At 44.5% G+C, this 22,603-nt stretch overlaps 1 protein-coding gene across 1 annotated transcript in view; it reads left to right on the top strand.

The window, feature by feature from the left end:
* The window catches only part of GTPBP4 (GTP binding protein 4), a 23,933-nt gene extending 2,424 nt beyond the window's left edge, over window positions 1-21,509 (top strand). Inside the window, exons 2-17 of the mRNA XM_017514061.2 lie at window positions 833-1,003; window positions 3,804-3,907; window positions 3,989-4,125; window positions 5,157-5,257; window positions 7,344-7,436; window positions 8,704-8,895; window positions 8,975-9,040; window positions 12,467-12,556; window positions 12,841-12,951; window positions 14,278-14,355; window positions 14,692-14,743; window positions 15,395-15,495; window positions 16,781-16,978; window positions 18,352-18,417; window positions 19,707-19,856; window positions 20,888-21,509. Of these exons, the coding sequence (XP_017369550.1) occupies window positions 833-1,003; window positions 3,804-3,907; window positions 3,989-4,125; window positions 5,157-5,257; window positions 7,344-7,436; window positions 8,704-8,895; window positions 8,975-9,040; window positions 12,467-12,556; window positions 12,841-12,951; window positions 14,278-14,355; window positions 14,692-14,743; window positions 15,395-15,495; window positions 16,781-16,978; window positions 18,352-18,417; window positions 19,707-19,856; window positions 20,888-21,187 (2,010 nt within the window). The 3' untranslated portion in view covers window positions 21,188-21,509. The remainder of the gene's footprint in view (window positions 1-832; window positions 1,004-3,803; window positions 3,908-3,988; window positions 4,126-5,156; window positions 5,258-7,343; window positions 7,437-8,703; window positions 8,896-8,974; window positions 9,041-12,466; window positions 12,557-12,840; window positions 12,952-14,277; window positions 14,356-14,691; window positions 14,744-15,394; window positions 15,496-16,780; window positions 16,979-18,351; window positions 18,418-19,706; window positions 19,857-20,887) is intronic.
* The last annotated feature ends 1,094 nt before the right edge of the window (window positions 21,510-22,603 follow it).

Genomic DNA, 22,603 nt, shown 5'->3' with positions numbered 1-22,603 from the left:
GTGCCCCTCATAGTACTTGGCAGACTGCTGTGACCACCAGTTTACTTGTCTCACTTGTAGGCTCAGAGGGGAGAATGTGCGTGCCCCTCATAGTATGATACTTGGCAGACGATCGTGGCCACCTGTTTACTTCTGTCACTGGACCCTGATTTCCTTGGAGGGACAGTATCTTGTTCATTATGTTCAGCACCTGAATATCCCTAACAACCTTTGTGTGAAATAATATTGAGTTAATCAAATTGTTGAATTAATCAAAGTGTTCAAGAAAAAAGATCAAAGAATTTTGTGTGCCTAGAGAGTGGCTAGATACATCGGATTGAGGAATCCTCGGGATCGGTCCTTATTAAGGAGAAGTGCTGACTCTTTGCACTGGGAAACTCATGCAGAAATCCTTCATCTCCTCAAATAGTCCCCTTCCATGCTCTTAGGAAATTCTAGACAGTGGATTTTTGTTTTACCTGTTGTTTTATGTATTTTCAAAGCCAAAGATGTGCGTAAAGAAATGGGAGAATTGTTTCTTTTTCCCAACTGTTTTTTCTGATTTATGGTGGAGTTCTCTGACTACTTAAGCTTCAAAAGTTCTTAGGTATTTGGAAATTAAGATAGCATCAAGAAAGTATGGGGTAAAATTTATCTTAGCAGCCATGTGTTTCTTAAAGGCCAGAAACTATAAAGAAGAACAAGGTTGTATATAAAATATGTAGTTAGAGTAAAGTTTTGTAATTTAAAATATGTAGTACCGTAAGATGTTAGTGTTTTAAGATGGTTTCAAATAAATGGATCAGAAGTAGACACTTTTGATTTAATTATGTCTTATTTTCTTTAATTGCAGGACTTTATTGACCTGACGTTGTCGAAGACTCAGCGAAAGACTCCAACTGTTATTCATAAACATTACCAAATTCATCGCATTAGACATTTTTACATGAGAAAAGTCAAATTTACTCAACAGAATTACCACGATAGACTTTCACAAATTCTAACAGATTTCCCTAAGTTGGATGTAAGTGACTTGGGGGACTTCTATGTTTATGTAAATATGAGTCTTCAGAGAAGCAGTGTTTAACCAGTTTTGTGTACTCATTTGACAGAAAGGGAGACAAGGTAATTAGACTGCTCAGTAAGTTAGTGGCAAAGAACTATCTTGTTGAATTAATAAAAGTGGGAACAGAATATGGGTTTTTTGATTCTCTAATATTCTCTCTTTCCTCCAACCAAACCCTGTCTAAGGAGGCCCAAAGCTGCTTCTCAGGCTTTCTGTATAATCCCTGGGCTTACAGGGGCGAACCCAAGTGGTAATGGTCGCTGTGGGTTGGGAACGCAGAAGCTGACAGCTCACTGGTGCATCTCCTCCACCCTCTTTTCAAGGGTTTTTTCCCCTCTGGGCTCAGCTTGGGTCAGTGGCGTAAAGTCCACCACTGTTTGTGAGCTTGCTGCTTCATTAGTGGATGTCAGTCAGTTCAGTACTGACTGTTTTCTTCTCTGGCAAGAAGGGATCACATGGGGAGCTGTGCCTTTTTCATTAAGCCAGAAACCTTGAGCTCCCTTCTCTGCCACACATTGCAGTTTGCCTGTTTTTTTTCTTTGAGACTGAGCCTCACTTTCTTGCCCAGGCTGGAGTGTAGTGGTGCGGTGCCGGCTTGCTGCAACCTCCACCTCCTGGGTTCGGGTGATTCGTGTGCCTCCGCCTCCTGTGTAGCTGGGATTACAGGTGCACGCCACCATGCCTGGCTAATTTTTGGTAATTTTAGTAGAGACAGGGTTTCACCATGTTGGCCAGGCTGGGCTTAAACTCCTAACTTCAAGTGATCCTCCTGTATCTGCCTCTCAAAGTGCGGAGATTACAGTTGAGCCACCATACCCAGCCTGCCTGTTGGCTATAGAAAAGCAACAGCAGAAACTGCTTGGCAGGCACTGCTGACAAAGCCTTGATACTGCGTATAGGGCAGTGCGGCTGCAAGGTCACCTGAGGTTGTGAAGGGTGTGGGGACCAGCAGTACAGTCTTAAAGCCTAAATCTACCCTTGCCCCGGAATAGTCCCTGAAGGTAGGTGTAGGCAGAGAGAAACACTTGGCTTCTGTGACAGTACTTTTTATTTAAACAAGTAATAATGGCTTACTAAAAGACAGAAGTGCTTAAAATAAAAGGCAAAAATTCCTGCTGGAGGACAGACACTTAGGTTGTATCTTCCAGGGTTTGATGCAGTTGTTCAGTAGATGCTTCTTGAATGAGTGGATGGTTTCTTGGGAAAGATAGAGAGTACCTGGGGGTAAAGAAAGTGATTAAGAAGGAGATGAGCCGGGTGTGGTGGCTCAAGCCTGTAATCCCAGCTACTCAGGAGGCTGAGGCAGGAGAATTGCCTGAACCCAGGAGGCGGAGGTTGCGGTGAGCCGAGATCGCGCCATTGCACTCCAGCCTGGGTAACAAGAGCGAAACTCTGTCCCAGAAAAAAAAGAAGAAGGAGATGATTCTAAACTGATGTGATATTAGGAAACACTTTGATCTACTTAGTATCAGATGTTTGTGGTTCTTTTTAAGAAGTTTTACCTTTTTCATCCTCAGTATTATATACATCAGAGGTAGGCGAGTTCAGATGTATTAATATTCTGTTATCTCTTTTAAAGCCAGGACTAGTTATCTGAGGACAGTTTCAGAGTGGAGGGTTAGATTAACGTATTCATTGAATGCTTATTTGTCTGGTATGTTCTGAGCACTAGGAATTAAAAAGTGGCAAAGGCTCCTGTTCTCATTCTGTGGGGGGAAAGATAGTGAACGTGAAAATACATAGCATGTCGGATGGATGCAGGGAAGCCCTGGAAGGGGAGTGGGGAATATTTGCTTGGGGAGAGGGGATCAGGCCTGTAGTCAAAGGAGCAGCAGGTGCAGTGGCCTGAGGTCCCGGAGACCCTGGAGGGCAGGGGGAGGTGGAGAACACGGGGAAATGCGATTGGAGGAGGTGGTAGTCGGGTTGAGTTGATATGTGCTGGTGAGATACGAGACGCTGCTGGCCTGCTGATGTAAAATGCACTGGTAAAATAGAGGTAACATTTAAATCTCTCTGAGATGACCTGGAAGGGAATGTAGGAAGAAGGGTGCTGTGGGGAGCATGGATGTTTCGGGTGGAGCTGTGAGCAGGAGCCAGCACAGGACTTAGAGAGGGCAGACTGTCTCCCTGGAAGCTGTGAGGAAGATGCAGGCAGGATGTGGGGCAGCCCCCTTCGCTTCAAGAGGTCTGTGAGATACAATGTGAGAGTTGGTCATTGGGGGGTCCTTGTGAGTTTGTAGCCTGTTTAGATGGAGTGGTAGACACAGAATTCTGGTGAGAGAGGCTTCAAGATAGGGAGGAGAGGAGAGACACAGTGCCTCTTGGGAACGAAGAGATGGAATTGGAAGGATTTGGGGGTCACAGGAGTTTAAATTTGTTTTCCCAAAGTTTGGGAAATCACAGCAGATTTTTAGGCTGATGGGAATAGTCAGGTGGAGGGAAGGATTTCTGGTGCAGAGTTCCTGAGCAGCAGGAAGGGTGCCTGCAGGGTGGGTCTGGTCATGCTGGGCCCCACAGCTGCACTGCCATACTGGGAGGGAGGTGCATGGCAGCAGCCACCACTGGTGCCCGCATCCCTTCTGATGCTTGTTTTCCCAGAGGGCTAAATAGACAGAGCCCCTGGGCTGGAGAGAGAACTGGGGAGGAGACACTGCAGACTTGAAGAGAGAGGGCAGGAAATTGTTCTTCAATTGTTACTTCTATGAGGGATGGAAACTGCCGGCCCAAAGTGACCGTGGTATGCTTTTGTTTGTTACAGGACATTCATCCATTCTACGCTGATTTGATGAATATTCTGTACGACAAAGATCACTACAAGTTGGCTCTGGGGCAAATAAATATTGCCAAAAATTTAGTGGACAAGTAAGGTACTTTTTTTACTGTGGTGTCTTTTAAGTTATTATCAAAAGCGAAAAGAAACCTAACATTTTTTACTTTTTTAAGTGTTGCTAAAGATTATGTGCGGTTGATGAAGTACGGCGACTCTCTCTACCGCTGCAAGCAGCTGAAGCGTGCGGCCCTGGGGCGGATGTGCACCGTGGTCAAGAGGCAGAAGCAGAGTCTGGAGTATTTGGAGCAAGGTGCTTGTCGTGCATCCGCAGGAACTGTGTTAGCATCCTGCTGACGGGATGCGTCCTTGTTGAGGACTTACTCTTGAGGTGTCTGTTGTGTCATAGTTTGGAGATGACAGGGTCCGTTATTTTTCGTAGCTTTACCTGTGAGAAACAGTAATAGGCTGGTTTCTATTGAAAAAGTGCTGGCACTTATAATATGTATAAATTAATAGCGCTGATAAGAAGGTTTATGTATTTCATATTTAATAGGTAAGATAGAGACAAAAAATTATGAGAAAATGCTGAAAAGTGTAAAAAATAACACGGCTTAGAAAGAAAAAGTAAAAAAAAAAACAAGTAAAAATAAGATGGCTTATAGTTTATTGTTGACATTTTTATTTTAAAAAATACTTTTATTCAGTAAGACTTTCTGAATTACTATAGTAGGATTCTATTGAAACAATTACTTGCCTATTTATTTGTGTGTATTCTTACGTGACAAATTATTTGGACTCATTTGGTGGTGGTCTCCCTACTGCATCTTGCAAGTAATTTTTAACGGAATGTATGATACTTAGATGCTTTGCAGATGCTTTCCTGTAGATCTGTGTGGCCTTCATGATGGCCCAGGGGTGTCACCCTGGAGCCGTGTTTGTTACAGATGAGGTGGCTGAATGGCAGTAACCCATGTTTCAGCCAGAACGTCATGGCATGCAGGCTTCAAAGTACACTGTTTCCCTAATGTCATCTTGCCATGAGAATTGTCTGGACACTTCCAGACATGCTGTTGGCCCCACCTTTGACCTAATGAGTTAAAATATGGGCTTGGAAGGGCTGCAGACTAGGATTCTTAGTACAGCCAAACTTGGGAAATAACTACTGAGTGTACTGTGTATATGCTGTACTCTCTGCAACTATTTTCTCCATCACTGTTGCGTTATAAAACTTGGAGTAAGATTAATATCACCACAGGCCTGGACTGTAACTAAGCTGAAAAGAAAATTTAAACCAAATCTTAAACTTTGAGTGTCTAATTTTTCAATTTGAACTTTTCATAGTGCGTCAGCATTTATCCCGTTTGCCAACCATTGATCCAAATACCAGGACTCTGCTTTTGTGTGGGTACCCAAATGTTGGCAAGTCCAGCTTCATCAATAAGGTTGGTCTGGTTTTTATTGTAAAGCAAATCCTCTGGCCGTTTTACATCATTGTTACTGTATTCTGACTGCGTGGGATTCAGAATGGTCTCGGTCATAATTTTGGCCTCTGAGTTGGTCCTTTAGTAAATACTGTCCTGGTCTGCAGAGGCCCCAGTGCCTGAGTACACCTGAGTTCCTCTTGGAGAGGATTGACTTTGTCTGTTTCTAGATTTATATCACTATTACAGAAGCCATTACTTTTGTTCTTGTGTGTCCTATAATTTCTAAGGAATCTGAGATGTATAAGCGCATTGTTGTTGACAACTGGAGAGTTTTCGTGGGTGTTGTTGACCTGCCCTGGAATGGCGATGCCAGATGGGCTCCAGTGGCAGATGACACTTCCCGAGCTGGGGTCTGCCCATCTGCAGCTGCCTCTGGGTGATCTTGACACACCTTGGTTGCTGTGTCAACTTTCACATGAAATAGTATGTGGTCCAGCAGAGGGGCAAGGTGCCGTGTCTCTTTTCACTTGTTCACTGACTAGGATTCAGGTGTCACATTTAAGGGACTCAGTCATTTAGTGCTTCAGGAAAATTTGGCTAAGTTTGAGAGACCCAGGAAGAGGCAAAGCAACTTTAAAATTTGAATTTACGACCAGCCACAGCTCATGTGCCAAGAAAATTGTCAAAGGCTTACTCAGTGCCAAGATCACTATATTTTCAATTAAAAAATAATTTTACCGGGCCGGGCGCGGTGGCTCAAGCCTGTAATCCCAGCACTTTGGGAGGCCGAGGCGGGTGGATCACGAGGTCAAGAGATCAAGACCATCCTGGTCAACATGGTGAAACCCCGTCTCTACTAAAAATACAAAAAATTAGCTGGGCATGGTGGCGCGTGCCTGTAATCCCAGCTACTCAGGAGGCTAAGGCAGGAGAATTGCCTGAACCCAGGAGGCGGAGGTTGCGGTGAGCCGAGATCGCACCATTGCACTCCAGCCTGGGTAACAAGAGCGAAACTCCGTCCCAAAAAAAAAAAAAAATAAATAATAATAATAATAATAATTTTACCTTTCCTTTTGTTTAAATTTTTTCTTTTTTCCTTTCTTTTTGAGATGGGGTCTTGCTCTCTTTCCCGGGCTGAAGTGCAGCGGTGCAGTCATGGCTCACTGCATGCAGCCTCAACCTCCTGGGCCCAAACAATCCTCCCACCCCAGCTACCCAACTAGCTGGGACCACGGGTGCATGCCACCACACCTGTCTAATTTTTAATTTTTTTGTGGAGGCGGAGTCTTACTATATTCCCCAGGCTGATCTCAAACTCCTGAGCTCAAGCCATCCCTGCCTCAGCCTCCTGAAGTGCTGGGATTACAAGCATGGACCACCACACCCAGCCTCAGGGTCACTTTTACTTTGACATAGATTTGTAAGTTTATTTTGTCCACAGGTTGCTATGACGTGGTGACCAGCAAAGCTCTCCTTTGATGTCCCTCTCCTGATGTTGCCAGTGCTTGTCAGCGCTGAACCTGCCACAATGAACCAGTGCTGTGGGGCTGATGTGGTAGCCACTGGTCCAGGTGGCTTGTTAAATTGTTGTTTAATTCAGCAAAATGAAAATTTCAACTCCTCAGTCACATGAGCTACATACTGAAAGTTTGCGGGCAGCATGTGATGGGTGGGCCCTATTTGGCAGCACAGACAGAACATCTGTCATCACTGAGAACTCTGCGGGCATCGTAGGTGGTGGGGCAGAACATGGGAAGGTGAGGGAGGCGGTGGCTGGCCTCCGAATGCCGGCCCTCATGCTGTCCTCATGCCCCAGTCCTGGGCCTGGTGGTGTGAAGGGAGAGGTACCAGGCCCTTATCAAAGCTGGTAACTCCTGTTTTGGCGCAGTTGTATCATGTGAGGTTTCTTCTGTGGTTTTTTCCTTTCTATTTTTTTATTTTAGGCCTCAGCCCACAGCAACTGAAACAGAATTTGAATTGTAACTAGTTCTCTAGGTGGTTCTTCTCTGGCTTCTTCCTAACAATTAGTCTCGTTAACACGCAGATGCCATGTTTACACAGAGAGGAAGTGAGGTGACCCTGAAAGTTCTCACTGTTGTTTCAGGTGACGAGAGCAGATGTGGATGTCCAGCCCTATGCGTTCACAACCAAGTCTCTGTTTGTTGGTCACATGGATTATAAGTATCTGCGTTGGCAGGTGAGAGTCTTCACTTTATTTTTATTTTATTTATTTTTGAGATGAAGTCTCACTCTTGTTGCCCAGGCTGAAGCAAAGTAGCACAATCTCAGCTCACTGCAACCTCCGCCTCCTGGGTTCAAGTGATTCTCCTGCCTCAGCCACCCAAGGAGCAGGAATTACAGGCACACACCACTATGCTGGGCTAATTTTTGTATTTTTTTAGTAGAGAAGGTGTTTGACCATGTTGGCCAGGCCCATGTTGAACTTCTGATCTCAGGTGATCCAGCCACCTCAGCCTCCCAAAGTGCCAGGATTACAGGCGTGAGCCACCGTGCCTGACGAGAGTCTTGTCTTTAAACAGAACAAATACCTTGGTTTATCTAGGGTTATCAAGAACTTGAAATTTCTCCATCATGATAAAACTCATCTGAGTTCTAGGGATGCGTAAGAACAGGTCACATGTCTCTGAAATAATTCAGGGGAAGCAATCAGCCGCCAGTGTGGATTTCTGCCTTTTGTTAACATAAAATGAAATTCTTTTTGTGTCATTTCTAACTCTGTTATCAGAAATGGCATGTATACAGTTTAAAAGCATGAAGCAGGCGGGGCACAATGGCTCACACCTGTAATCCCAGCACTTTGGGAGGCTGAGGCAGGTGGATCTCCTGAGGTCAGGAGTTTGAGACCAGTCTGGCCAACATAGTGAAACCCCGTCTCTACTAAAAATACATTACCCAGGTGTGGTGGCGAGTGCTTGTAATTCCAGCTACTCAGGAGGCTGAGGCGGAAGAATCGCTTGAACCCGGGAGGCGGAGGTTGCAGTGAGCCAAGATTGCACCATTGAGCTCTAGCCCGGGTGATAGGAACGAAACTCTGTCTCAAAAAAAGAAAATAATAAGCATGAAGCAAGGTTTCCACAGTGTAATTTTATAAATCATGAAGAAAGTAATACCGCAGGCATGGGAGGGTTTCAGTTATCCCAGTTTTTGTATTTTATGATGTCACTAGTAAAAAGAGAAGTCATTTCTCGTAAGGGTGTGGCTAGCATTTCATTGAGCTCTACAGGGTTCCTCCCCCCTTTGTTGATGTTTAAATAGTGTGTACTTTTCTCTCAATGCTTTATTTATTTTGTCATGTTCAGTTTGGGAGACTACTATTTTTTTTTTAATAAATTCCCCCGTTAAGATTATTAGGTCTGGTTGGGTGTGTGAGTGACTTCTGGGATGTGCTGGACAAGAAGCTCGTGGGTGAGTGTGCTTTCAGTGACATGGTCTGGCTGTGTTAGGTTGTAGACACTCCTGGGATCCTGGACCACCCTCTAGAGGACAGGAACACCATCGAGATGCAGGCCATCACCGCCCTGGCCCACCTCCGTGCTGCCATCCTGTACGTGATGGACGTGTCTGAGCAGTGTGGGCACGGGCTGAGGGAGCAGCTGGAACTCTTCCAGAACATCAGACCTCTCTTCGTCAACAAGGTGAGTGTGGTCACTCGTGTTTTCCTTCATATCCTACAGTATGAGAATAATGATTTTATTATTTTTCTTCCTTGCCTAGCCTCTTATAGTTGTAGCCAACAAATGTGATGTGAAGAGAATAGCTGAACTTTCTGAGGATGATCAGGTAAATCATGTTAATATTTTGAATGTATTTTACTTACCAATTTTGAATTCTCATCTCAGACAGCCAAAGTTTAGAAGAAGGAATTTTAGGATTATTTAGTCCACCATTGTGTTTTATAGTTGAGACAGGATCCTCAGTGGTTTAGTGATGTGACATAGTAAAAACCTAGTTAGTGGCAAACTAAAGTAAAAACATAGGTTTCTGGATTCCTACTTTGCTCTCAAGTGTGTGGAAACGTGCATTTGATGGTTGGACTTCTGGAAAATGTGATTACTTGTGAGAGAGCTGTTCGAGAAGGGTACTCACAGGTGTTACTTCATACAACAGGTTCTGTGATTAAGTAAGTTTGGGAAACGAATGACTGAGTGAAGGAGAAGTTTCTTGAAATTTGGGGCTTTCTGGATCTATAAGTGATAAGTGTCTGCTAGCTTTCTCCAAGAGGCAGGCAGTGATTGTTGGACATAATTTTTCAAACTAATTGAATTCTACAAACCTTTCAGTAGGCATCCTTCATGATAGATGCTTTTAGCAGCACGCACTGGTGGAGCGGCTTTCAAATTGTGTCCTGGACCAGCAGTGTCAGCGGCACTTTTCCCTTCTTAATTTCTTCCTGAATTTCCTCACTGTCCCATTGGTCATTCTGGGACATGTTTATAATTCTCCCCCGCTTTTTCTTTACAGTTTTGAAAGTTTCTCTTGGTATTGATTTCTAGTTTTATTCCATTGTAATCTGAAAAGATACCTGACATGATTTTAAGTTTTAAAAATTGATGAGATTTGTTTTGCGGCCTAACATATGGTCTATCCCGGAGAATGTTCCATGGACTAAGAAGAATGTGTATTATGCAGCAGTCGGATGACGTGGTCTATAGATGTTTGGTCTACAGTGCACTGTATTTATTTGTTTGTTGGTTGGTTTGTTTGTTTTTGAAACAGAGTCTTGCTCTGTCACCCAGGCTGGAGCGCAGTGACATGATCTCAGCTCACTGCAGCCTCCGCCTCCCGGGTTCAAGTGATTCTCCTGCCTCAGCCTATAGAGTAGGTGAGATTACAGGTGCATGTCACCACACTTGGCTAATTTTTTGTATTTTTAGTAGAGATGGGGTTTCACCATGTTGGCCAGGCTGGTCTTGAACTTCTGTTCTCAAGTGATCCACCTGCCTCGAACTCCCAAAGTGCTAGGATTACAGGCGTGAGCCACCGTGCTTGGCCCACAGTGCACTTTAAATCCTGTATTTGTTGATTCTTTTTTGCCTAGGATCTGTCTAATGCTGAGAGTCGGGTGTTGATGTCCCCAACTATTATTGACTCCCTGCCCCACCATGCAAACAGCTCCAGCACCTGCTGTAACCCCGGAGCTGGACTAACCCTACAGTCTGAGCTGCGGAGACACCACTCTTTCCAGGAAGTGGAGTCACTGCTGTTCTCCTCTCTGTCCTCCAGGGCCCAAATGACAGCTGGGCTGGTCCATTCTGGGGTCCTTGCTGCCCCCTCACAGAGTCTGGGATACTGCTGGGCCCCACCATCCCAGGGTCCAGAGTTGCTACTACACAGTGCCTCATCCCCTCGAGTTGACACTAAGCCCTCCCTACTGGCTCAGGTTTCTGAAGTGCAGCTGTACCTGGCTTCCCAGGCTCAAACTTCCAGAGTGCTTCTTCCCAGGAGTCAGGCTAGGACTCCTTACCCCATGGGTAGAGTCACAGCTACAACCTGGCCCCGGGCCTAAGCTCCTAGGGGTGCTTCGGAGTCACAGATCCACCACAGAGAACAAACCTGCACCCCAATGTCAGCTACCATGACAGGTACACAAGGCCCTAAGGCTAGAACCCCAGTCCCAAAGAAATCTGGGTACCTGCAGCTAGAACCCAGTACTGTGGCAGCTACTTGCAGACCATGTCAGAAATGACACCAAGAGAGATCCCCTCAGCTAAGTCCGCGGGAAAAACAAGAATAGCAGGACCCCAAAAGCCCTTCACACCAAGGATATTAAAAATGTACATGGCCACTGGTACAAACTTCCAGAGCTGAGGCGACTGAGCCACCCAGTTACTGCTGTCATTTCATGGAGGTGAGGAAACTGCACAGAAATGACATCACTGCTCCTATCCAGAATGAGTCACAGTTCCCTTCCAAAATGGCACACTAAAACCCAAGTGAGGTGAAAATCTTTCTCCATGAAAACCACTCCAGAAGTATAAAAGAGGCCATTGTTCTACTAGATGCAGGGACATCAAGGAAGGAACACAAGAAACATGAAAAAGCAAGGAAATAAGAAATCATGAAAGGAATACAACTCTCTAGAACAGACCCTAATGAAAAGGAAACCAATGAATTGTCAGAGAATTCAAAGTAATAATTACTTTTTGAAGGAAACTCAATGAGAAACAAGAAAATGTAGACAGACAATTCAACAAAATCAGGAAAATGATTTCATGATATGAACAAGAAATTAAATTGAGACAGAAATTGTAAAGAAAAGAGCCAAACAGAAATCCTGTAGCTGAAGAATTTAATGAATGAGATAAAAATACAATAGACAGTTATGTTTTTGTTTTTAATTTTGTGTTTTTTTTTTTTTTTTTTTTTTTTTTTTTTTTTTTTTTTTTTTTTTTTTTTTTTTTTTTTTTTTTTTTTTTTTGAGACAGAATCTCACTCTGTCGCCCAGGCTGGAGTACAATGGCACGCTCTCAGCTTACTGCAACCTCCTCCTCCTGGGTTCAAGTGATTCTCCTGCCTCAGCTTCCTGAGTAGCTGGGATTACAGGTGCCTGCCACCACACCCACCTAATTTTTGTATTTTTAGTAGAGACAGGGTTTCGCCATGCTGGCCAGGCTGGTCTCGAACTCCCAGTCTCAGGCAATCCGCCTGCTTTGGCCTCCCAAAGGGCTAGGATTACAGACATGAGCCACTATGCCCGGCCCAATAGACAGTTTTAACAGCAGACTGGATAAACAAGAAGAAAAAAATCTCTGTCATTTGAAACTACCTAGTCGGAAAGAAAAAAAGGAGTAAGAATGAAAAAGGATGAAGGAAGCCTAAGAGATTTACAGGACCACATTAAATGAATGCATGTTAGTCTTATGGGAGTTCAAGGAGAAGAGAAGGGAAAAGGCTTAGTAACCGATTTAATGAAATAGGTGAAAACTTTCCAAGACTGGGGAGAGGTACAGACATCTAAAACTAGGAAGTTCAAAGTTTCCCAAATAGAGTCAACCTAGAAAAGTCTTCCCCAAGGCACATTGTAGTCAAACTGTCAGAAGTCAAATACAAAGGAAATTCTGAAAACAGCAAGAGAAAAGCTTAAATTCACATATAAGATCCCCATTAGACTAACAGCAGATTTTTCCATCTGCAGAACTATACAGTTTGTTCTCTAGGGAACTGGAAATCAATAAAACATCTCTCATTTTTTCTTTGCATTCCCAGAAAATATTTACAGATTTGCAGGCTGAAGGATTCCCTGTAATAGAGACCAGCACCCTGACTGAGGAAGGTGTTATCAAAGTTAAAACAGAGGTCAGTGCTGCCTTAAGTCAGGTATCAGTCTTTTTACTGTCCTTCTATTGTTTGATTAAAGTCGGTTGTTGTGATAAAAGAGTTTTCTTTCTAGACATTATTAACACTTGGAGCCCTCACAGCAGTGAGATGAGGGGCATGAAGAGAGACCCCTCCAAGACCCACTCCCCAGTGGACAGTGTGGTTTGAGGGGATGCTTTGCTGTTCCTACCCCAGGCAATTTTAGCCTAAAGCAGGTGCTCTAGGATGTGTTTGTGACTTTGCTTTGTTTTTTACATTATTAGGCTTGCGATAGGCTTTTGGCTCATCGAGTGGAAACCAAAATGAAGGGAAATAAAGTGAATGAGGTGCTGAATAGACTGCACCTGGCCGTCCCAACCAGGAGGGACGATAAGGTAAGATGGCTTACCCTGGGACGATACCACCCATGGGCCTTTTCCAGAAGCCTCGGATCCAGTTTCACACGCACACTGGTGGATATTGTGGGTGGGCCTCAGTTTCACCTTCTTGTGTAAAGAATCAAGAAGGTGGAGAAGAGTGCAAAGCGCCGTGTGGCACCCACTTCTCGCTGCATGACGCACCCACTGTTAGTCTAGTTTATCCTTCTAGAAATGTTTCTGATATAGAAGCTTAATTTTTAAAAAGTTCTTTAAACACAGGTGGAAATGTTTTATTCTTTAAATTTTCATGTCTTTGGCCGTGTGAGGTGGCTCATGCCTGTGATCCCAGCACTTGGGAGGCCAAGGTGGGAGGACCACTTAAACCCAGGAGTTCAAGACCAGCCTGGGCAATATAGTGGGATCCTGTCTATTTAAAAAAAAAAAAAAGTAAATAATTTTAATTATTTGTCCATTGTGCATGGGTACACATTTTGCTGTGTCTTACTGTTTTATTGCAAACGTGTCTGGACTTCACGATGTGGTGTCGACAGTGTTGCCGTCCCACAAACTCCCTCCTGTTTGTGCTCCACTGACATTGGAGGCTGTGTCTCTCCTTACGTCCTGGATGTGGTTGGGTGCTAACTCTGTCCGTCTTGTGTAAAAATGGTATTATTGCTGTGTGTTTCTGTAGCGATGGGTGTGGGTGAATGCCTTTGTCTGCTCATTGGCCTTTTCAGTTCTTTAGGTTGTTTTTCTTTTTCTCACTGATTTGTTATTTTTATATTAAAAGGGTTGGATGCTTGTCAAGATACATTATAAATCTTTTTTTCTCTTTTTGTCGCTTGCCTTTTTAACCTCGAATGTGTTGTACATTTTTGAACTATTAGCATATATTAATATTTTATTTCTGGCTGTTGAGGTTTGCAACATGCATAGAAAGGCTTATCATTCATGGCAAAGTCATTCTGACCTGAGTATTGAATATTTATCTTATCTTTCTGTTGAATTCTTATATGCACTTGAGTTTATGTCTAAATTTCTTTAATTTGTTGATCCACCATTATTTCTTATCACTTTCTTCCATAATTTTTCACGATAATCATGATTTCATTTTTTCCTAAATAAATTTTGGAATCAATTTGTGGAGTCCTCCTGGTCTCTGTGCTCAAACTGACCTTGTAACTGACTCCTCTCCCCTAAAATAATCTGGTGGTATTAATTGGTCTGGGTGTGGTTTTCTGTTCCCCTTGCATACAGGAAATTTGCTTCTACTTTTTTGGTTTTGTAAGTTTCTCATTCAGCAGGCATTCCACGTAAAGACTTTACCTGATGTCTTCTCAGGAGAGGCCCCCTTTCATCCCTGAAGGAGTGGTGGCACGCAGGAAGAGGATGGAAATAGAGGAGCCCAAGAAGAAGAGGGTATGCTGCTGGAGCTCTCACGCGGAGTTCTCATGGGGGTGGGCAGGGGCCTGGGGCATCAAAGTGGAGCCGTGGGTGTCCAGGCGTCAGGCTGTGGACACAGCAGTGAGCCCCCGCAGAAGCCCCTCTCGTGGAGCTCTCTGCCTTAAGGGAAGAACAAAATGAATGAGTAGGACAGGCATTCCACAGATGGCCAGAAACAGCCTCCCTACCAGACACAGAAGGTGAGCCTACTGATATTGACAGGGCTGGAGAGAGATGGTTTCACATGACAAGAAGGGGGCAGAGCACTGAAAGGCAAAATGAAGCTGACGATAATTTCTCTTTCCATTGCAGGAACGAGATCTTGAGCTGGAAATGGGAGATGATTATATTTTGGATCTTCAGAGTAAGGACCAGAGTGTGATCATTATTTTAAAATGCCGATTACACGTGAAGTATTTCAGAAAAGTGGGAAAAGATTTTAATGAGTAAAAGTGTTATAGCCTATTTATCAACTTGTAATTTCTTGAAGAGTGAAAGTTGTATCCTGAGGGCCAGGTGCAGTGGCTAATGCCTATAATCACAGCACTTTGGATCACCTGTGCCCAGGAGTTTGAGACCAACCTGGGCAACATGGCAAAACTCTGTCTCTACAGAAAATACAAAGATCAGCCGGGCATGGTGGCGTGCACCTATAGTCCCAGCTACACGGGAGGCTGAGATGGGAGGAAGGTTGAGGCTGCAGTGAGCAGAAATCACACCACTGCCCTCTAGCCTGGATGACAGAGCCGAGACTCTGTCTCAAAAAAAAAGTTGACAGCACTCAATGAGAGTTCTTCCATTATTTTCTGTTGTTTTGGGGTGGTAGGGTGGCTTCTGTAGCTTTTGCGTGTATGGGTGTTGAATGAGGGTGATACTGTTCGCACATGGAATTGCATGCAGTGCTCTCATGTGGTGGAGTCACATGACTTGCCATCAGTCGCAACTCATTTTACGCACATAGTACTTGAAGACATTAAAAGCTACTATAAATGTGACCACCTTTTTCTAACTTTAGAGTACTGGGATTTAATGAATTCGTCTGAAAAACATGATAAGATACCAGAGATCTGGGAAGGCCATAATATAGCTGATTATATTGACCCAGCCATCATGAAGGTTTGTGTCACTGTTTAAATTGTGGGTTTTTTTCCTTTTTATTATAACGTTACTGCTGGAAGATAGCAGCACAGCTTTGGCTCAGCCGGGCCCGTCCCCTTCATTCTGCACCCGCCTCCAACCTGACTCTGCCTCCTGCACGTCTGCCCCACCCCGAGCCTCTGGTGGAAACGCTAGGTGCTGGCTAGGTTCTGCTGTGCTGGGCCCTCTTCCTCGGGAGCTCTGCTCTGCCACATCTTTTTCCTGCCTCGCTCCCCTCCCTACTTGCTTTTTCTTAGCATATAAATGTTCACAAGTTTTACTCATCTTTTAAAAAACAAAAACGTACTTAAACCATGTCCCCCATTAGTTGCTATCCTGTCTTTTTCTCTCAGTTGAGCTTTTTTGAAAATGCTATGTACAGTACTTGCCGGCTGCGTGTCCTGTTTCCACTCTGTGGTTCCCACAGGCACTCCATAATCTAGTTCATGTTTTCAGTCTCGTGTCTCTGTGCTCCTTGGACCTCCATAGCAGATTCTGGGGCAGTATCTCATTCCGTTGGTGCCGGAGGACTGGCCTCAGGGCATCTGCTCTCACCACTGCTGGGGCCGTCGTCCAGCCTGCACCCTCACTGACCACGCAGTGGCCACCTGCCTTCCCAGCCTCTTCCCTCTGCCGTCCACGCTCCTGGGCAAGACAAGCCTTGGGACTCCCCTCCTCCGATCCAGCTGTGCCCATGCCATCCCCTTCCATGAGGCCTGGCCCCCCAGCCTCACCCTCTGCACTCCTGGCCAGAGTCTCATACAGGCACATCTGCCTGTTGGGCTCCTGACTGGGTTGCTTCATTAGGGTCTGATGAACCTGCATGTATTTCATTTTCATCGTGTGAAAAAGTAGCCAGTGAGCCAGTATTTGGGGTGACGTTAGAATGGATACATGGGATGTGGCACAAATTCCGTTTCTCAGGACTAAGCTCCTTTTGTGTGTCTGCTGGGAGCCCTGGAAGTGAGGGGGGCGGTCTCTGCACATTTTAAGCCTTGGAGTTTCATTGTTTTAAAGAAGGAAAATGGTGCACAGCAGTTACTGACTTGCTGGCAGCTGGTGTTCACGTGGTCTCCATTTCATCATGGAACCCGCCCTGTGAGATACACCGCGCATAGATAGCCAGGGCCGGGTGGGTCCCGACCAGGGCATTCGCGCCACCCTCCAACGCAGGGAAACAGCTCTCCTACACACGCTGCCACACTCGCTCAGTTAGGACTTTGTGCACTGTTAATTTTGCTTAATTACAACTCTATTTTAAAAGAAATTGGAAGAATTAGAAAAAGAAGAAGAGCTGAGAACAGCTGCCGGAGAGTATGACAGTGACTCTGAGAGTGAAGATGAGGAGATGCTGGAAATCCGACAGCTGGCAAAGCAGATCAGAGAGAAGAAGAAGTTGAAAATTCTGGAGTCCAAAGAAAAGAATACACAGGGACCCAGGATGCCTCGAACTGCTAAGAAGGCAAGTTTGTGTCTTTCCAAAGAGGTGTGATCTATTTTTTTGCAAACTGGATTCCTGTGTAATCATTGCTAAATAACAATTTTTCAACCCATTTATGGCCATAAGATTGCACATTCTTCTTTTGTTGGTGTATGTGGATTTGCAGTATTGCTCACATCCTGATCTTTTATATTCTGGTTAGTGTGTCCTTTCTTGGTGACTTTCATCTTCAAGTGTAGCACTGTCATGGATCCAGTCATTCTGCAGTTGTACAGATGAAAATTGTAACTTAACGGTTCATCGATGTTTAAGGCAATCAGTTAACATTTTCCTGTTTTTATTTCTTTTTTTTTTTTAAGATGAGGTTTCACTGTTGGTCAGGCTGGTCTTGAACCCCCGACCTCAGGTGATCCGCCTGTCTTGGCCTCCAAAGTGCTTGGATTACAGGTGTGAGCCACTACGCCCAGCCTCCTGTTCTTATTTCTTTCTTTCTTTCTCTCTCTTTTTTCTTTTTGGAGATGGAGCCTTTCTCTATAGCCAGGTTGGAGTGCAGTGGTGCAGTCTTGACACACTGCAACCTCCACCTCCTGGGTTCAAGTGATTCTTCTTTCTCAGTCTCCTGAGTAGCTGGAATTACAGGCACCTGCCACCACGCCCGGTTAATTTTTGTATTTTTAGTAGAGATGGGGTTTCACCATGTTGGCCAGGCTGGTTTCAAACTCCTGACCTCAAGTGATCTGCCCGCCTTGGCCTCCCAAAGTGCTAGGATTACAGGCTTGAGCAACTGCGCCTGGCTGGTTTTCTTGCTCTTTAATTTCTGCATTAAATCTGGACTCTTTAGCAATTTACAGGAACCTGACCCAGTCTACAAAAGGCAGTTTGTTGGCTCTGTGGCAGGGTGGGATGGGGCAAAAGAAAGACCAGGTAGAGGGCAGTTAACATGTAACTGGAGGGGAAGTAACTTGACATTCAGGATACGTTGTTTTTTTATGGTGGCGGCAAGTGACTGGTTATGGTGGACTTGGACATTTTTGTACTTTTCTGGGTGGGGCTCTGCCATCTCTGGAAGGAGAGGTTGGCACACTGCCTTTGTCTTAGGCCACCTTGCTAACCTCAGCTTTAGTGTCTCACCTGTGATGGAGACGGTCACTGTCTCCCATGTTGTGGTGAAGAGTAGACAGATGTGTCTTACGACAGCAATTGCTCCATAAATGTTAGTTTTCGTGGGATTTAATTGAGCTATCCAAAAACATGAAAGCAAGGCCCAGTAAAAATTGCAACTTCTAAAATAATTGTTGGAATATATATATATATTTTTTTTCCTGTGAAGTTTTTTTCAACATTTCATCAAACTAATTTTGCTTAAAGCAAATATGTCATTTTCTTCTTCTCAGGTTCAGAGGACCGTTTTGGAGAATGAGATGCGTAGTCTTGGTGTTGACATGGACAATAAAGACGACGTGAGTGGGGGGCGGTTCACGTGTTCATGTGGCTGGATACACCTTTTTAATAAAGAAAACCAGCTGGGCGCCATGGTTCACGCCTGTAATCCCAATACTTTGGGAGGCTGAGGCAGGTGGATCAACAGGTCAGGAGTTTGAGACCAGCCTGGCCAGTATGGTAAAACCCCATCTCCACTAAAAATATACAAAAATTAGCGGGACATGGTGGCGTGCACCTGTTATTTCAGCTACTCAGGAGGCTGAGGCAGGAGAATTGCTTGAACCCAGGCGGTGGAGGTTGCAGTGAGCTGAGATTGTGCCACTGAGATTGTACTCCAGCCTGGGCGACAGAGCAAGACTCTGTCTCAAAAGGAAAAAAAAGAAAACCAATGTCCTGGAAAGCCGTGGGAAATTACAGCAAAAAGCAATGAGAGCTTCCACTTTTTCTCTTGAGATTTTTGCTGGCTCTAGGTGTGGGTTGAAGTGATGGCTTGAGGATTTCTTGACCCTCAGTCTGGGTTGAAGTGGTGGGTTGAGAATTCACTGGCTCTGGGTCTGGGTTGAAGTGGTGGGTTGAGAATTCACTGGCCCTGGGTCTGGGTTGAAGTGGTGGGTTGAGAATTCACTGGCCCTGGGTCTGGGCTGAAGTGGTGGGTTGAGAATTCACTGGCTCTGGGTCTGGGCTGAAGTGGTGGGTTGAGGCTGCACTGCAGCCTGGGTGACAGAGCAAGACTCTGTCTCAAAAAAAAAAAAAAATGGTGAATGGATAAACTGATGCAGCCATACTATGGAATATTATTCATGATAAAAAAAAAAAAAAAAAAAAATCCACAGACAGTGTGAGGCAGTGCCGTGATGTGCCTGGGTGTGGCTGCAGACTCTGTCCTCTAGATGTGTAGTCTGTAGTTTCTGTCTGATGATTGTCCCTTTGTGTTCATATCAGTACCCAAAAATGGGGCGATGAGGGAGAGAGCTTTATTTATGTCTGAAATATAAATTGTGATGTGATCCTCTAATAATCATTTTTAAATGAGAGTTCTGAGTTTAAGTGGAGTTAAAATCAGCTTTCTTACATAAAGCAGCTTCTGTTAAGTGAATAAGAATATTTGACCAATAACTAATGTGAAATTGACATGGAAAATGTCACTAATGTGAAAATACTGTGTATATTTTCAAGATCGTTAGCCCATATGGTAATGGTTCAAACATTCCTCTCCTCTCCTCTTGGAGTGACCTCGTGTCTGTCGCTGAACCTAGAGGTGGGGCTGGGGTCCTGAGCACTGAGCATTGCTTACCCTGCTTTGCAGGCCCACTACGCAGTCCAGGCAAGAAGATCCCGGAGTGTCACTAGGAAAAGAAAGCGGGAAGACTCTGCTCCCCCCTCCTCTGTGGCCCGGAGTCGGAGTCGGAGTTGCTCTCGAGCTCCACGTGACGTTTCTGGTCTTCGGGATGTCAAGGTCAGTTTCTGTGTCATGTGATGGAATAAAATAACAGTTTCTGCTGTTTATTGAACAGGGTTCAGGGCAGACACCAGCAGCTGTCATTTGCAGGGGCCACAGCAGGGGTTGTGTGCCCTGTGTGCCCCCATTTTATGGCATCCTTTAGAGGAGAGCTCAGGCCAGGGTGCAGGCGGATGCCCCTGGACAGTTGCCCTGGATGGACCAGTTCCTGGCGCTTTCCTTCCTTGGAGTGGGGGCAGAGCATGGTCGACAGGACCTGCAGTCTGGGATCAGGCCCTGCTGTCTGAAGAGGGCCAGCAAGTGGCCACTGCTAAGCACCAGGAGGCCTCCAGTCCCAGCAAGCCCATGGGAAGAACAGCCGGAAGGAACTGCTGGGTTGACTGGTGGATCATGCTCATCCTTAGGTTGCAGGGTTGTTTCCCCGCAAATGGAGACTTTGAGTCACATTTAGTTCATTTGTAGTCTTTTAGCAAAGACACTTTAGATGTACAGTCTCTCTTGCTGAAATGTCCTTTTATTAAACACAAAAACTTGTAGTTTCAGCATTGTGGACACGTAGGTGTCAGAGAAAGTCTCTGTATAAACTGCCGAGGTCTCCTTCATGGAAGTCTGAGTTTCACTCCCCTGTGCCGTTTCCATCATGAAACCTGGCTTGTGTAAAAGGAAGTTAGACAGATGTGTTCTAAACTTCTAGGTCTAAAATTTATCTAGTCCTGGCTATAAAACCTGTCCTAGGTATGATTTTCATCCAGTCTTTATACAAAAATGTTCACTGAGTTCCTGCAGATACTTGCTGGGCCTAAGAGAAAAGAGATGTAACAGGGTCTCTTCACGGAGCAGGCCTGAGCCACTGAAACACTGTCACCAGTAGTTAAAATTCAGAATGGAAAATTGGTTTTAAGTAATGAACATAATTTTTCTCATCTTTTTAGATGGTGAAGAAAGCCAAGACGATGATGAAGAATGCTCAGAAGAAGATGAATCGATTGGGGAAGAAGGGGGAGGCGGATAGACATGTGTTTGATNAGATGGTGAAGAAAGCCAAGACGATGATGAAGAATGCTCAGAAGAAGATGAATCGATTGGGGAAGAAGGGGGAGGCGGATAGACATGTGTTTGATATGAAGCCCAAGCACTTGCTCTCTGGAAAGAGGAAAGCAGGCAAAAAAGGACAGGAGATAGGGCCCTGCGTTGGCGTGGCTTGGCAAGGCTGCGGCTGTTTATTTGCTGGCTTGGTACAGTATGGTTTCATGACATTGGAGTTATCTATAAACTGGAAAAGACAATCAGTAAAGCACTTGTTGTTTTGCTGTGAAAACTATGGTTAACGCTGTATAGATGTGGGAAATGTTTGTCACTGTGTAATATTATAAATATTTTGAGTAGACAGTGTTTCTACATTTAATGAAGTATCTGTCAGTTGCTTCAGATTTTCAGAACTGGGAAGATTTACTGGTGTAACTGGGTTATTTTTGATGGAGAAAAACCTTATTTTCTGTAGTAAGAGCTTGGGAGCAAACACGTTTATGAGTGTGTCAGAATCCCATGCTTAAAATACCCTCTTAAATTATTTTCTAGTCTTTTTGTACAATGTCTCATTGTAATCTATCTTCAACTATTTTATCCAAAATAAACCTCCAGAAGAAAGTAGTTTTGATTTATTTAGCTCATTTTTTGGTTTGTAGTCACTGTTGATTTGGCCAAATGAAAAAGCAAAAAACATATGACATTTCTACTTTGTTTTAAAGCACAAATACTTTTTGGGGAGGTATTAGGCAATTAAATGTGGATATTCTCCTAGTTCCGTGGCCCGTCTCTGAAGTTGTATGTTCAGTAAAACAAAAACACCTCACATACCACCTCAAAAGCACGTCCATGATCTAAGAGATGTCCAAATCAAACAATTTCTAAATAAAAATATGCTTGAGGGAAGAACTGTCCCTCCCTTAAAGTAGATTAAGGAAAGCTAAGGCCTCCCAGCCTCCTTACTCAGAAAGAACAATAGGCTTTCCTGGAATTGATGTTAGGTAGGCCAAACAGTGGAGGAACAGGAAGCGCGTATTGTTGAAAACCAGTCAGGTGAGGCAAAGGTCAATTACATATTTACTTTTTTTGGGGGAGGGGGACAGAGTCTGACTCTGTCACCCAGGCTGGAGTACAGTGGTGCAATCTTGGCTCACTGCAACCTCTGCCTCCTGGGTTCAAGTGATTCTCCTGCCTCAGCCTCCCAAGAAGCTGGGATTACAGGCACCCACCACCATGTCCGGCTAAATTCTTTTTTGTATTTTTAGTAGAGACAGGGTTTCGCCATGTTGGCCAGGCTGGTCTGGAACTCCAAACCTCAAGTAATCTGCTCACCTCAGCCTCCCAAAGTGCTAGGCTTACAGGTGTGAGCCACCAAGCCTGGCCTAATTACATATTTAAATTATGAGTGAAGAAACTAGCCCATGTACACCAACATCTTTCATGATAACAACCAAACAGATACAAGTCAAATCCATCTCAAGAGTAGATTTAGTCAAATGGTGACATCTTTACACAACAGTCTCCCTCATTTTTGAGTTGTACATTGATGCTCCTACATCAATTTCTATTATAATGACATGGTTTTAACTATAAAATTAGAACTCTTGTCTTAAGGATATTAAATATTCCTCTGTAATTTGTCAAGATAAAACATTTCATTTTGGGGGCCGGGCGCGGTGGCTCAAGCCTGTAATCCCAGCACTTTGGGAGGCCGAGGC

This window comes from Cebus imitator, unplaced genomic scaffold (genome assembly GCF_001604975.1).
Source record: "Cebus imitator isolate Cc_AM_T3 unplaced genomic scaffold, Cebus_imitator-1.0 Scaffold513, whole genome shotgun sequence".
In the NCBI taxonomy this organism is placed as follows: Eukaryota; Metazoa; Chordata; class Mammalia; order Primates; family Cebidae; genus Cebus; species Cebus imitator.
The sequence above is the reverse complement of the archived record's forward strand: the minus strand, read 5'-3'. Positions and strand labels throughout refer to the sequence as shown.